At 62.4% G+C, this 15,380-nt stretch overlaps 1 protein-coding gene across 16 annotated transcripts in view; it reads left to right on the top strand.

The window, feature by feature from the left end:
• Window positions 1-14,892, top strand: part of pleca (plectin a) — a 39,621-nt gene extending 24,729 nt beyond the window's left edge. For 10 of the 16 annotated variants that reach the window (XM_077591167.1, XM_077591169.1, XM_077591172.1 and 7 more), the window contains 19 exons: window positions 66-227; window positions 311-415; window positions 503-598; window positions 698-823; window positions 896-1,048; window positions 1,267-1,421; window positions 1,490-1,616; window positions 1,807-1,990; window positions 2,116-2,136; window positions 2,512-2,669; window positions 2,765-2,937; window positions 3,015-3,153; window positions 3,273-3,629; window positions 3,732-3,815; window positions 3,897-4,001; window positions 4,094-4,192; window positions 4,340-6,913; window positions 7,001-7,429; window positions 7,531-14,892. In XM_077591167.1, the coding sequence (XP_077447293.1) occupies window positions 66-227; window positions 311-415; window positions 503-598; window positions 698-823; window positions 896-1,048; window positions 1,267-1,421; window positions 1,490-1,616; window positions 1,807-1,990; window positions 2,116-2,136; window positions 2,512-2,669; window positions 2,765-2,937; window positions 3,015-3,153; window positions 3,273-3,629; window positions 3,732-3,815; window positions 3,897-4,001; window positions 4,094-4,192; window positions 4,340-6,913; window positions 7,001-7,429; window positions 7,531-13,791 (11,508 nt within the window). In that variant the 3' untranslated portion in view covers window positions 13,792-14,892. The remainder of the gene's footprint in view (window positions 1-65; window positions 228-310; window positions 416-502; window positions 599-697; window positions 824-895; window positions 1,049-1,266; window positions 1,422-1,489; window positions 1,617-1,806; window positions 1,991-2,115; window positions 2,137-2,511; window positions 2,670-2,764; window positions 2,938-3,014; window positions 3,154-3,272; window positions 3,630-3,731; window positions 3,816-3,896; window positions 4,002-4,093; window positions 4,193-4,339; window positions 6,914-7,000; window positions 7,430-7,530) is intronic. The other 6 variants (XM_077591170.1, XM_077591168.1, XM_077591176.1 and 3 more) reach the window with 1 other exon arrangement.
• Window positions 14,893-15,380: the final 488 nt, after the last annotated feature.

The following is a 15,380-nucleotide window of genomic DNA, read 5'->3' as shown; positions in this document are numbered from 1 at the left end:
CGCACTCGGCCCGGCGTACGTTTTGCGGCGACGCGCGTGACGTGTCGCGTCGCTCCCGCGCTCAGAACTCGTCCAAGGCGCGCCTGCGCCACCTGGAGCAACTGCACGCCTTCGTGGCCGCCGCCACCAAGGAGCTGCTGTGGCTCAACGAGAAGGAGGAGGAGGAGGTCAACTACGACTGGAGCGAGCGCAACGCCAACGTGACGGCCAAGAAGGACAACTACTCGGTGAGTCCGTCGCTTTGCGTCCGGCCCGCCCGCGACCGACCGACCGACCGCCCGCCGAGTCCAACCGCTTCCTCCGTTCGTAGGGTCTGGTGCGGGAGTTGGAGCTGCGGGAGAAGAAGATGAGCGCCGCCCAGGTGATGGGAGACAAGTTGTTGAAAGAAGCTCACCCTGGCCGGGAGACGGTGGAGGTGAGCCCGGCGGCCGCGGATGGCGCGTTGGATGGCGCCCACGGTGGCGCTCACGGAGGCGCTCACGGATGGGCTCTACCTCCGCAGGCCTTCACCGCCGCCCTGCAAACTCAGTGGAGTTGGATCCTCCAGCTGTGCTGCTGTATCGAAAGCCACCTGAAGGAGAACGCCGCCTACTTCCAGGTGGCTCCATCATTGCTTCACGTATCTCTACTGTCCATGTTGAAAAGTGGCTTTGTCTGTGGCTATATCCGAGCATCCTATTTTTGGCTTTTCATCCAGTTCTTCGCCGACGTCAAAGAGGCCGAGGCCAAGCTGAAGAAGACCCGGGACGCCATGAAACGGAAATACACGTGCGAGCGCTCTGTCACCGTCACCAGGCTGGAGGACCTCCTTCGGGACGCCGACGTACGTCCATATTCCCAGCTTTCCGTCGGGAAAGGACCTCTTGACCGGTCGGTCGGTGTCCACGCCCCGCAGGACGAGAAAGAGCAGCTGAGCGAGTTCCAAACTCACCTGGAAGGTCTGAAGCGGCGAGCCAAGACGCTGGTGCAGTTGAAGCCGCGCAACCCGGCCACCGCCATCAAGAACAAGCTGCCCGTTCAGGCCGTCTGCGACTTTAAGCAAGCCGAGGTAGTCCCAGACCCGCTTGGACCTCTTCTTTTTCTTTCTAAAAGCTTCTCCTCAAGTCCCGAGCTGCCGTCTTTTCCGACTCTCGCAATGTAAAGCCAAAAGCCAGTACTAGTCATAATACGGCGACGACATTTGGCCTTGTCCCGTGTTCGAAAGCCTTTCCCAACCGGCAACGGCAGCGTTCAAGGGGCGGATGTGGACGTTTTGCTCTCTCTCAGATTACAGTCCACCGCGGGGACGAGTGCGCCCTGCTCAACAACTCGCAACCTTACAAGTGGCGAGTGCTCAACCGGCAGGGCAGCGAGGCCACGGTGCCGTCCATCTGCTTCCTGGTGCCGCCCACCAACAAGGACGCCGTCAACGGCGTCGGCGGGTGAGTCCGCCGGCACGGACGCACCCCCGGCTGGCCGGCGCCGACCCGCTTTTGTGGCTTCTTCTCAGGCTGGAAGCCGACTTGCAGAAGCTGCAGACCACGTGGCAGAGCTTGTCCGTGGACCTGAGGAGCCTCCTTTCTTGGCAGTACCTCATGCGAGACATTCACCTCATCAGGACCTGGAACATCTCCATGGTAACGTCGCCCTAAACGGAGAGAACATTTCCGCGTCGAGTGCGGTTTATACAAAGACGTAGCGAACGCGCACACGTCCTCCATCCGGCTTTGGAAGCCTCTTTCGGGGGGGGTTGGCCCTACCTAACCTTCTTTAGATGTCCGTGTTGGATGCAAAAGCCATTGGAACTGGATGGTTGTTTTTTGGCAGTTCAAGACGCTGACGGTGGAGGAGTACCGTCTGGCCCTGAGGAACCTGGAGCAGCACTACCAGGACTTCCTCAGGGACAGCCAGGACTCGCCGTCCTTCGGGGCCGAGGACCGCATGCAGGTGGAGTCCAGTTACAACGAGGCCAACCGCCACTACAACGCGCTGGTGGGCGCCGCCGAACAAGGTGACCGACTGACTTTGCCCGCCTGTTTCTGCTTAGCGCGGCATCTGGAATTCATTTTTTAAGACCATAAACACATCAGTCCATCAAACACGTCGTTCACGTTGACTTTCGGCTTCAAATTTCAGGCTACGTGCCACCCCAGACGGGTAAGGTGCTCGATGGCGTGTTGTTGTTGTTGTTGTTGTTGTCGTCTCCGTCTTACTGTCTCGGCGTGTACGTGCACAGTGTGTGTGTGTGTGTGTTGTCGTCGCGCGGCGTTTTGCCACCCGATTGTTGTTGTGCTCACCAATCATCATCTTCACTGAGTTTTGGCCTAATCGCACCCGTCACGGCTTTGAATGTCCACGGACCTCCGTGCGGAGGACCGTCTCGTCACGCATGACATGGTCATTTCATCACTCTTAGATGATTTGACGGGAATGAAGGGCACGTGTAATACCGTAGCCGCCGTTCTTGACCGTATTTTTGGGGGGGACGATAAGTGGCAGAAGGGAAACATTGAGTTTTGTTCCTCCCACCAGGAGAGCGGGACCAATCCGTGTCCAGGCTTTACCTGAGCAAGCTGAAGGACCTGCGCCTGAGGCTGGAGGGCTGCGAGAACCGAACGCTGACGCGATTCCGCCAGCTGGCGGACAAAGAGCCGCTCAAAGCGTGCGCCCTGAAGACCGGCGAGCAGATGGTGATGATCCTCCTCCTCCAGGGAGACGGACGCCCCCCGGAGGCGGCGTCCCGGCCCCCACCGCCCGGCTCAGCGACTCTCGCTCCCGCCCGCAGAAAGTCCAGAGCGAGCTGGAAGGCCTGAAGAAGGAACTCAACTCCACGGCGGAGAAGGCGGAGGAACTCCTGCTCTCGCCTTCCGGCGCCGACCCCCCGCTGCGCTCGGAACTGGACGCCACGCAGAAGAAGATGGAGCGGGTTTACGCGCTGTCCACCATCTACCTGGAGAAGTCGGTGTCCCTCTGCGTAGCGTCGGGAACCGTGGCCCGCCGGCCTTCGGGGCTCAAATTCTGCCGCCGCTTCTCAGGCTGAAGGCCATCGACGGGGTGACGAGGAGCGCGGGAGACGCCGAGGAGACCCTGAAGAGCTACGAGGCCCGTCTGCTGGAGGTCTGCAAAGTTCCCACTGAGGACAAGGAGGCGGAGAGGCAACAGAGCCAGATCAAGGTCGGTCGAGAAAGAAGGGCGCAACGTGGCCGCGCTCTTCGCTCTTTGATACCGTCGTAGCGCGTCACCACGTGTGTGTTTCAAGCCAGCTTCAACCGTGACCCTTCCCCCTCGAACAGAAAATGCAGGCCGAGTCGGAAGCGGACCGGGCCGCTTTGGACCGCCTCGACGAGCAACTGGAGCGGGCGACGGTCCTCCACCACAAAATGACACGCGTCCACAGCGAGCGCGACGGCGAGCTGGAGCGCTGCCGCCGGCGGGCGGACGGCCTGCGGGAGCGCTGGCGGGCGGCGCTGGCTCAGCTGGAGGTGCGCCAGCAGGAGCTGGACTCGCTCCGGCGCCGCATGAAGGCCTACCGCGATAGCTACGAGTGGCTGGTGCGTTGGCTGGCGGACACCAAGCGACGGCAGGAGGAAGTTCAGGCGCTGCCCGGCGCCGACCAGGCGGCCCTCAAGGAGCAATTGGCAGAGGAGAAGGTACGTGAAGGTCGGGACGGGCTCCGGTCTCGGGCTGGACCTTTTCGCCGGGGATGAAATATAGTCCGAGCGCCGGTCGAGCCTCTTTCTCCACGCCGGCAGAAAATTCTGGACGAGATTGAGAAGAACAAGGATAAAATTGACAAGTGCCAGAAAAACGCCAAAGACTACATCGACTCGGTCAAGGTGGGTACCGGGGGCCGCTTGCGCAAAGTGGGACTCGCGCGGGAGGAGGAGTCACGTGGGACTCGCGCTTTGACCTCTCAGGATTACGAGCTCCTGCTGCTGACCTACAAAGCCCTGCAGGAGCCCCCCGCCTCACCGCCCAAGAAGCCCAAAATGGAGTGCGCTTCGGACGACATCATCCAAGAGGTGAGTCTTGGCGGCTCGAAATGAAGGCGGGCGCCGGCAACTCGACCTCTCTGGCGCCTCCCGCAACTCAACCTCTTTTGCGCCTCCCGCAGTACGTCACGCTGAGAACGCGCTACGGCGAGCTTTTGACGCTGGTCAGCCAGTACATCAAGTTCATCGGGGACTCGCGTCGACGCCTGCAAGATGACGAGGTATCTGTCCGCTGCGACGTGACCCATTCCTGTTGGTCCTAAGAGTACGGTCGCTAACGTGAAATGTCGAAAAGCGAAAACCAATACAAAAAGAGCAAGCTCATCTAGTCAATCCTCCTCCGTCTGGCCGTCTGTTTCCCCACGCAGAAAGAGTCGGAGAAGCTGAAGGAGGCCGAGCGAAAGAGGCTGGCCCAAATCCAAGCCGAGCTGGACGGACAAAAGCGGCTGGCCGAGAGCCTCAGCCTCCAGCTCAAGACGCAAGAGGAGGACCTTCGGCGGGAGCGGCAACGACTCGAGAGCCTGTCGGAGAAGGAAATGAGGACCAAGGACGCGCAGCTGGAGGAGGCCCTGATCGGCCGCACCAGGATCGAGGAGGAGATCCGCCTCATCAGGCTCCGGCTGGAGACCGCCGTCCAGCAGAAGAGCGCGGCCGACGACGAGCTGCGGCACCTCCGCGAGCGGGCCGCCCGGGCCGAGGAACTCGGCCAGAGCGCCCGGGAGGAGGCCGAGGGGTTGCGGGCGCGGGTGGCCCAGGAGACGGAGAAAGAGAAGAAGGCCCGCGACGAGCTCCAGCGCAAGACCCGGGCCGAGAAGGAGGCCCTGGACGACATGGAGAAGTTCAAGGCGCAAGCCGAGGAGGCCGAGCGCCGCCTCGGGCTGGCCGAGGACGAGAAACGCCGGCGGGACCAGCTGGCGAAGGAGGTGCCGGTGAAGAGCGCCGACGCCCGGCCGCAGCGCACCTCCGGCTCCCCGGACCAACGGGCCGGCCAGCTGGAGGAGTCGCTGAAGAAGGAGCGGGCCATGGTTCTCCGCTTGCAAGAGGAAGCCGAGGAGCTCCGCCGCCAGCGAGAGGAGGCCGGCAAAGCTCGGGAGGAGGCGGAGAAGGAACTGGAGGCCCAGCGCCACGCCCAGAAAAAAGCCCAGGCCCAGGAAGCCCAGCGGGAGCGGGCCGAGGCGGAGGAGAGCCTCAAGGAGAAGCTGGCGGCCATCCGGGAGGCCACCCGTCTCACCACGGAAGCCCAAGCGGCCCTCCGGGCCCAGGAGGCCGAGAACCAGAAACTGAAAACGCGAGCCGAGGACGAAGCCTCCCAGAGGAAGCTGCTGGAGGATCGGGCCGAGCGCCTCGAGCTTGACCTCGCCGAGAAAATGCGCCACCTGCGGAGCTCGTCCGAGGCGGAACTGGAGCGCCAGAGAACCATCGTCCGAGAAACTCTCAGCCAGAGAAAAGTGACTGAGGAGGAGATCCGCCTCATCAGGATCGCCTTCGAAAAGGCCTCCGGGGAAAAATCCGAACTGGAGCGGGAATTGCACCGAGTCAAAGAGATGGCCGACCTGGCGCAAAAGAGCAAGCGCCGAGCCGAGGAGGAAGCCGCCCGGGCGCTCGAGCGATCGGCCGCCGACCAAGAGGACAGGCGGAAGAAGGCCGAGGAGAAGGCCGGCCCCGTCGCCGAGGAGGAGAAGGAGGCCACCGGCTTCAAAGAGCAACTCCTGACGGTGGACGAAGCGGTGCACAGAGGGCTGTTGGGGACCCAACTCCACGACAAGCCCGCGAAGAAGGAGGTGGGGGAAGCCGAGCTCCGCCGGCTCCAGGAAGAGCTGGAGGAGGCCCGGCAGACGGCGCGGGACGCCCAAACGGCCCGGCAGCGGGCGGAGAGCGAGGCGGCGCTGCTGCGCCAGAAGGCCCAGGAGGCAGAGCGGCAGAAGGAGGCCGCCGAGGACCGAGCCGCCAAACGGGCCCTGGCCCAGACGGACTCGGAGAAACTGAGGCTGGAGGCGCAAGAGGAGGCCTCGGAGCGAGCGCGAGCCGAAGCCGCCGCCCTCCGGCAAAAGCGCCAAGCCGACGCCGAGGCGGAGCGCCACAGGGAGGAAGCCCGGCGAGAGGCCGAGCAGAAGTCGCTGCTGCAAAATGAGCTGGAGGCCGTCCGGCGGCGGCTGGACCAAAGCGACCGGCAGAAGGCCCTGCTGGACGAGGAGCTCCGGCGCGTCAAGGGCCAGGCCGGCGACGCCGTCGAGCAGAAGGCCCGGGTGGAGGAGGAGCTCTCCAAAGTCAGGACCCAGACGGAGGCGCTCCTCAAGCTCAAAGTGGAAATCGAGAGCCAGAACAAGCGGCTCCTACAAGAGGAGCGGGACAGCGCCGAGAAGCTGCTCGCCGGCCAAGCCCAGAGGACCGAGGTCCTGGCCCGGGAGGAGGCGGCCCGGCTCGCCGCCGAGTCGGATCTGGCCGAGCAGAGGGCGCTGGCCGAGGAGAGCCTCCGGGAGAAAATGCAAGCCGTCCGGGAGGCCGCCCGGCTGGCGGCGGAGGCCGAGGACCTCCGCGGCCAGAAGGACCGGGCGCGGGAGGAGGCCGAGAAGCTGCTGGAGGACAAAGAACGCGTCCGGCGACAGCTGGACCAGGAGACGGAGGCCTTCGGCAAATCGCTGGAGGCCGAGCGGCAGGGGCAGCGGGAGGCGGCCGACCGGGCCCGGGAGCTGGAGCTCAAGGTCGAAGAGCTGGCCGGCGCTCGGGCCGCGGCGCAGGAGGCGGCCCAGGAGTTCAAGAGGCAAGCGGAGGAGGCCAAAGCCACTCTGGAGGACTCCCGGGTTGGGCTGCAAGAGCTGGAGACGCAGCGGCTGCAGAGCGGCCGAGAGGCCGACCTTCTCAGGACGGCCATCGCCGACCTGGAGAAGGAGAGGGAGGAGCTGAGGAAGAAGGCGGAGGAGCAACAGAAACATTCCAAAGAGGTACGTGGCCGTTTCCTTGCATTTCAGCCAGACTCGCCCGTGGCTCATTTCTCTCTCTCTCTCTCTCGGTCCCCCCCCCCCGCCTAGATGGCGCTCGCCCAGCAAGAGCAACTCCGACAGCAGAAGGCCGGTCTTCAAAAGAGCTTCCTGGCGGAGAAGGAGTTGCTATCCAAGAGAGAGACGGAAGTCGAAGAGGAGAAGCAGAGGCTGGAGAAACAGTTGAAGGAGCAAGTCGGCAGGGCCCAGGAGCTGGAGCTCAAGGTCGAAGAGCTGGCCGGCGCTCGGGCCGTGGCGCAGGAGGCGGCCCAGGAGTTCAAGAGGCAGGCGGAGGAGGCCAAAGCCACTCTGGAGAAGTCGCGGCGGGAAGTCACCCGTGCCGGGCTGCAAGAGCTGGAGACGCAGCAGCTGCAGAGCGGCCGAGAGGCCGACCTTCTCAGGACGACCATCGCCGACCTGGAGAAGGAGAGGGAGGAGCTGAGGAAGAAGGCGGAGGAGCAACAGAAACATTCCAAAGAGGTACGTGGCCTTTTCCTTGCATTTCAGCCAGAGTCGCCCGTGGCTCATTTCTCTCTCTCTCTCTCTCTCGGTCCCCCCCCCATCCCCCCGCCCCCGCCTAGATGGCGCTCGCCCAGCAAGAGCAACTCCGACAGCAGAAGGCCGGTCTTCAAAAGAGCTTCCTGGCGGAGAAGGAGTTGCTATCCAAGAGAGAGACGGAAGTCGAAGAGGAAAAGCAGAGGCTGGAGAAACAGTTGAAGGAGCAAGTCGGCAGGGCCCGGGCTCTGGACCAGGAGCGAGAAGGCCAGCGGAAGCTGATGGAGGACGAGAGGAACAAGCTCCGGGCTGGCCTGGACGAGGCCGCCACCAAGCAGAAGGAGGCCGAGGACGACGCCAACAAGAAGCGAATGGAAATGGAGGTGCTTGAAAAGGAGAGGAAGGAGCAAGAGAAGCTGTTGGAAGAGGAGAACAAAACGCTGCGAGCAACCCTCGCCCGTCTCCAGAGAAAGGAGACCGGCGAGGTCCAGACGCAGAAGGACGAGCCGTCACTTTCTGCCACAAAGCAAGTTTTCAACGGCTCCGAGCCCGACGGGGCTTCGCCTTGGACCTTCGATGGAATCCGAGAGAAGGTTCCCGCCCAACGCCTCCGCGACATCGGCGTCCTGACCAAGAAAGACCTGGACAAATTGAAAAAGGGCAAAGTGTCGCTGCGGGACCTGGCCAAGACGGACAAAATCCAGGCGTGTCTGAAAGGCCAGAGTTGCATCGGTGCCGTCCTGACCCCCTCCAAGGAGAAGCTCAGCATCTATCGGGCCATGAAAGACGAGCAGATTGCGCCCGACGTGGCCACCGCGCTGCTGGAAGCTCAGGCGGCGTCCGGCTACCTGGTGGACCCCGTTGAAAACCGGCTCCTCTCCGTGGACGACGCCGTCAAGGAGCGGCTGATTGGCCCCGAGCTCCACGAGAAGATGCTGTCCGCCGAGCGAGCCGCCACGGGCTTCAGGGACCCCTACACCGGGGACAAAATCTCCCTCTTCCAGGCCATGCAGAAAGGTCTGATGGAGAAGGAGCGGGCCACCAGGTGGCTGGACGTGCAGCTGGCCACCGGCGGCATCGTGGACCCCGTCAACGGCCACAGAGTCCCGCTGCAGACCGCCTACCAGCAGGGCCAGTTTGACGCCGAAACCAATAAGCAAATGCCCGAGCGCAAGCTCTTTGAGGAGCCCGTCACCCGGGAGGCCCTCACCTACAAGCAGCTTCTGGACAGGTGCACCAGGGACGCCGAGTCCGGCCTGATGATCCTCCCCGTGGACGGCGAGGCCGCCGCCGCCGCCGCCCCCGCCGCCCCCGGCGAGAAGACCGGCTGCACGGACGCCGAGATGAGGGAAGCCTTGGGCCGGGCCAAGGTGGACGTGCCCTTCGGCAAGTTCAAAGGAAAGACGGTCACCATTTGGGAAGTCATCAACTCCGAGTATTTCACCGAGGACCAGCGGAAGGACCTGATCCGCCAGTACAAGACGGGCAAGATCACGGTGGAGAAGATCATCAAGATCGTCATCACCGTGGCGGAGGCCAAGGAGAAGGAGAAGGAAAACGTGCTGGACGGCCTGAGGGCCCCCGTGCGGCCCAGCGAACTCCTGGACTCCAAAGTCATCGACAAAGACGTCTTCAACCGGCTCGGCAACGGAACCATCAGCATCCGGGAGCTGGCCCAGATGGATCCCGTGAAGAAAGCTCTGCGAGGAACGCCCAGCATTGCCGGCCTGCTGGACCCCGCCACCCAGGAGAAGATGCCTTTCTACCGAGCCGTGAAGAAAGAGCTCCTCTCGCCCGAGGCGGCCATCCGTCTCCTGGAGGCCCAGGCGGCCACCGGCTTCATGGTCGACCCCGTCGCCGACCGACGGGTCTCCGTCGACGAGGCCGTCCGGCTGGGCCTGGTGGGGCCCGAGCTCCACGAGCGCCTGCTGTCGGCCGAGCGAGCCGTCGGGGGCTACGGGGACCCTTACTCGGGCCAGACGGTGTCCCTGCTGGAAGCCATGAACAAAGGTCTGGTCAAGAGGGACCACGGGATCCGTCTGTTGGAAGCGCAGCTGTCCACGGGCGGGATCGTGGACCCCGTCAAAAGCTACCGCCTCCCGCACCAGGTGGCCTGCAAACGGGGCTATCTGGACGAGGAGACGCACCGGATCTTGACGGGCGCCACCGAGGAGGCCCGGGTCTTCCGCGATCCCGACACGCAGGAGGAGGCCACTTACGCGCAACTGATGGAGAAATGCCTTTGGGACCAGGAAAGCGGGCTCCCCTTGCTGCCGCTGCCGCTGCCGCGCCAGGCTCCCAAAGCCAAAGAGGACGCGCCACTCGCCGAGGCCGATAGCAAAGAAGCCCTGAGCCGGAGCACGGTGGAGCTGGACTGCGGACCTTTCCGGGGCAGAAAGGTCACCGTGTGGGAAGTCATCACCTCCGAGTACATCACGGAGGAGAAGAGGCTGGAGCTGATTCGCCAGTATCGAACGGGCCACGTCACCATCCAGACCTTGATGCGGGTTGTCGTGACCATCGTGGAGGAAAAGGAAAAGGAAAAGGAAATGGAAAAGGAAATGGAAAAGGAAAAGGAAAAGGAAAAGGAAAAGGAAAAGGAAGGGCCTCGTTTCCAAGGACTGAGGGAGGCCGTTTCTGCCCGCGCCTTGATGGACGCCAACATCATTGACCGTGCCACATTTGAGCAGCTCCAGAAGGGCACCAAGACTCCACAGGAGGTGAGCCAAGACCTCGCCGTCGGGCGCTACCTGCGAGGCACGGACCGCGTCGACGCCGTCGTGGTGAAAGGGAGCGACCAGAAGATGAGCGTCTATCAGGCCTTGAAAAAGGGCCTCCTGCGGCCTAGCGCCGGCCTGGCGCTGCTGGAAGCCCAAGCCGCCACCGGATTCATTACGGAGCCCGTCCGGAACGCCAAGTATTCCGTGGACGACGCCGTCAAGGCCGGAGCGCTCGGCCCGGAGCTTCACGAGAAGCTCCTCTCTGCGGAGAAAGCGGCCACCGGGTACAAGGACCCCTACACGGGCACTCGGATTTCTCTCTTCCAAGCGCTGGAGAAGGGACTGGTGTCGAGGGAGCACGCCATCCCCCTCTTGGAGGCCCAGCTCCACACGGGCGGCCTCATCGATCCGCTGGGAAGCCACCGCGTGCCCACCGACGTGGCCCTCCGGCGCGGCCTCATCGGCGAGCGGTTGGCCGAGTCCTTCGGCCGAGCCTCCTCCGACGACGACGTCCGCTGCTTCGCCGACCCCGACGTCCACGACGGGCGCGTCACGTACGAGCGGCTTCTGGAGAAGTGCGTCAAAGACCCCACTTCGGGTCTGTGCTACCTGCCGCTGGGCCCGCCCCAAGCGGATCCCCCCGCCGCCCGGTCGTACCGGTACACCGAGGAGCAAGCTCGGGCGGACCTGGCCCACGCTCCCGTGGAGATTCCCCACAAGATTTGGGGCGGCAAGACCACCACCCTCTGGGAAATCCTGAATTCCGAGGCGCTGCCCGAAGAGGAGCGACGGCGCCTGGTGGAGCAGTACCGCCTGGGCACAATCACCAAGGAGCGGCTGCTGGTCATCATCATCGAAATCATGGAGCAAAGGGAGGGCGCGGCGGGCACCTCGTGTGACATCATCCGGAGGCGCATTACCGTGGAGGAGCTTTACGCCGCTCGGATTGTCGACCTGGCCACCTACGAGCTTTTGAAGCAAGACAAAATGAGCGTGGGCGAGCTGATGGAAACGCCCTCGGTCAAGCGCTACCTCTTTGGCACCGGCTGCGTCGCCGGGATCGTGTCGGACGCCCCCGGCGGCGGGGTGCCCATCTACCAAGCCATGAAAAAGGGCCAAGTGAAAGCCGAAGTGGCCCTGAGCCTCCTGGAGGCCCAGGCGGCCACCGGCTTCATGGTGGACCCGGCCAAGGAGCAACTCCTGACGGTGGACGAGGCGGTGCGCAAAGGGCTGGTGGGGCCCGAACTCCACGACAAGCTGCTCTCCGCCGAGAGGGCGGTCACGGGCTTCAAAGACCCGTACAGCGGGAAGGTGGTTTCTCTCTTCCAGGCCATGAAGAAGGAGCTGGTTCCCGAGGATTACGCCCTCCGGCTCCTGGAAGCTCAGAACGCCACCGGCGGCTTGATGGACCCCGAATACTACTTCCGCCTGCCCGCCGACGTGGCCATGCAGCGCGGCTACATCAACAAAGAGACGCTGGACAGGATATCGGAGCCCCGGGGCGACGGCGCGCGAGGCCACGCCGGCTACGCCGACCCCGCCACGGACGAAAAGCTGACCTACGGCGAGCTGCTGAAGCGGTGCCGGGCCCACAAAGACGGCGACGGCGACGGCAGCGGCATGAGGATGCTGCTGCTGCCCCTGGCCGACAGGAGGCTTCTCTTCCCGGGTGTCCGGAAGGCAATCGGCGCCGAGGACCTGCTCCGCTTGAGGATCATCGACCAAAAGACCTACGACGACGTCGCCCGGGGCGGCCTCAGCGTGGAAGAGGTCAGCGGGCGGCTGAAAAAGTACCTGGGGGGCAACGGCTGCATCGCCGGCGTCTACGTGGAATCCACCAAAGACTGCCTGTCCATTTACCAAGCCATGAAGAAGAACATGATTCGCCCGGGGACGGCCTTTGAGCTCCTGGAGGCCCAAGCCGCCACGGGTCACGTGATCGACCCCATCAAGAACCTGAAGCTGGACGTCCAGGAGGCCGTGACCGCCGGCGTGGTGGGTCCCGAGTTCAAGGACAAACTGCTGTCGGCCGAGAGGGCCGTCACCGGCTACAAGGACCCGTACTCGGGCCAGGTCATCTCCCTCTTCCAGGCCATGAAGAAGGAGCTGATCTTGAGAGACCACGGCATCCGCCTGCTGGAGGCCCAGATCGCCACCGGCGGGATCATCGACCCGCGGGAGAGCCTCCGCCTGCCGGTGGAAACGGCGTACGAGCGCGGCCTCTTCGACCAGGAGATGAACCGAGTCCTCACCGACCCGTCGGACGACACCAAGGGCTTCTTCGACCCCAACACCGAGGAGAACCTGACCTACCTGCAGCTCTTGGGGAGGTGCCTGACGGACCCGCAGACGGGGCTGGCCCTTCTGCCGCTGAAGGAAAAGAAGCGAGAGAGGAAGACGTCCTCCAAGTCGTCGGTTCGCAAGCGCCGGGTGGTCATCGTGGACCCGGAGACGGGCAAGGAGATGTCCGTGTACGAGGCCTACCAGAAAGGCCTGATTGACCACCAGACCTACCTGGAGCTGGCGGAGCAGGAGTGCGAATGGGAGGAAATCACCAGCACCTCGTCGGACGGCGTGGTCAAGTCCAAAATCATCGACAGGAGGTCCGGCCGCCAGTACGACATCGACGACGCCATCGGCAGCGGCCTGATCGACAAGTCGGCCCTGGACCAGTACCGCGCCGGAACGCTCTCCATCAGCGAGTTCGCCGACATGCTGTCGGGAAATTCCGGTGGCGTCCGATCGCGCTCGTCCTCCTTTGGCTCCTCCTCCTCCTACGTCTCCAGCCCCGCCGCGTCCCCCGCCGTCGGCGCCGCCGCCGCCGCCTGGGACGACCCTGCCGAGGAGAGCGGCCCCGTGGCCGGCATCCTGGACACGGACACCCTGGAGAAGGTGTCAGTCACCGAGGCCATCCGCAGGAACCTGCTGGACAACATCACCGGGCAGAGGCTGCTGGAGGCTCAGGCTTGCACGGGCGGTATCGTGGACCCCCACAGCGGGCAGAAATTCTCGGTGGCGGACGCCATGGCCAGGGGCCTGGTGGACAAGATCATGGTGGACCGCATCAGCCTGGCGCAGAAGGCTTGCAACGGATTCGAGGACCCCCGCACCAAAAGCAAAATGTCTGCGGCGCAAGCGCTGAAGAAAGGCTGGCTGTACTACGAGGCCGGCCAGCGCTTCCTGGAAGTCCAGTACCTGACGGGCGGCCTGATCGAACCGGACGCCGCCGGCAGGGTGTCGCTGGACGAGGCCTTGAAGAAGGGCACCTTGGACGCCCGCACGGCGCAGAAGCTGCGTGACGTCAAGGCGCACTCCAAGTACCTGACCTGCCCCAAGACCAAGCTGAAGATCTCCTACAAGGAGGCCTTGGAGAGGAGCATGTTGGAGGAGGGCAGCGGTCTGCGGCTCCTGGAGGCGTCCTCCCAGTCCGCCAAGGGCCCGTACAGTCCCTACGGCTCGGCCGGCAGCTCTCGCTCGGGTTCCAGGACCGGCTCCAGGTCTGGCTCCAGGAGAGGCAGCTTCGACGCCACCGGATCCTCCTTCACCACCGGCACCACCGCCACCGCTTTTTCCTCCTCCTCCTCCTCCTCCTCGTACGGCTCGCCGAGCTACGGCCGCCGCTATTGAGGAGGGTCGAGACTCGGCTCTCCCCTTTGAGCGCTCCACATTTGGTGATCTCTATCCGTTGGCAAGAGAGAGGAAAGGGAGTGCGACGCTCAAAGCAAAGTTCTTCGGTGTGGAATGCATTTGTGACTCATTTGAATATATGGAGAGCAGTCTGGTCTGGATGCTGAAGCTCCAGCGAGCCTTCCCCTCGGTCACTACTTCAGCCAGATCCCGACCCTGACACAACTCCTAAAACCTGGACCGTTCCCGACACAACTCCTAAAGCCTGCACCTCCTTTCCTGACCTGACCCACCTCCTAAAGCCCGGACTTGGAGCTCAAGGAGAACAGCACGTTCCAACGAGCCGAAAGACTAAGCCACACCCCAATGGGACCTTATGGACTCTTGACGCCAAAGTGACGGCCGCCGGGCACCCGATCCACCCAAAAGAAAGTCTGGCGCGTGGTCCTTTTATGAGATCCCGGATTTCCCCCATTCCCCCCCCCACCCCCGCAGCGCCAAAATGCGAGCGTAGCCAGGATGTATGCAAATGTCCGTGTGCTGACTAAGCCCGCCCCCCTTGGAGTGGACTCGACATTAGAAAGCCTCAAAGTGCCTCCCGCAAAACAAGACGTCCCGCCGAGACGTTTCGGGCCGCCTCCGCGGGCGATAAACCATTGACCTTTTGCACGACGGAACGATGGGGTCGCTCTCCCAATCCGTTTGAAACGCTCGCCAACGTTAATCTTGACGCGACTGTACGCACTCACTGCTGAAAGCCATTAGCGGGCGGGCTTGTCTTTGCCGCGTTTCAATTTTTTTTTTTTGGGGTGGCTAAATCTCCCTGGCAAAGCTTAGCCCAATGAAGACCTAGCCTATATCCTTTTATTTTCCTACGCGCTATATTTGGGAGTTGCATGATTATTAGGAAAAGATAAATAGCCAACAGGAATGGGGTTGTAACCTTGAAATCATTAGTTGTATTATTATTCCTGTGATGATGCAGCAAAGGGATTTGAAGCCTATATTTGAAGGTGGTGTATTTAGAAGAAATTCTAGGAAGGAACAGAATTGTACTGTCCCCGTCCCCCCGCTCTGTAAATAAACAAGGACACGAAAGAATGTCTTTTTATTTCGCTGACGCCGCCAACTTTTCAAAAAGGGTCCATTTCCAAGTAACCTTGACATTCCGCCCGATAGATCTGAAATACAACTTCAGGAGCAGGTTAAGAAAGAGTGAGATCAATTTAATAGGAAATCGGTTTATTACCAGACTGCACGATGGGGAGAGAGCTCAAACAGCTGTGAACACGCTCACATTCTGTTGTCCTTGCAACTCTCTCTTCGAATGAACAGTGGGTCAGTCTTTATATAGGGAAACAGGGTAATATTTCTAAGACAGCGATGTAGGACAAAGTTTATGTAAACAAAACTTTAGGCTGATATGGTTGGACATTTGCAGGGCTAAGTTGTATGCAAACACGATATTTGTATAGCTCGTACAAACTGCCGCAGCCTACCTTACATCGGCATCAGGACTCTGAATTTGCAGTAGCATGACACACAGTCCCCTCTGTGTAACAACTTCGGGGTGAGGAAACATGAAGGAC

Source organism: Stigmatopora argus, chromosome 21 (assembly GCF_051989625.1).
Source record: "Stigmatopora argus isolate UIUO_Sarg chromosome 21, RoL_Sarg_1.0, whole genome shotgun sequence".
Taxonomy (NCBI): Eukaryota; Metazoa; Chordata; class Actinopteri; order Syngnathiformes; family Syngnathidae; genus Stigmatopora; species Stigmatopora argus.
This window is presented reverse-complemented; position numbering and strand designations above follow the sequence as displayed.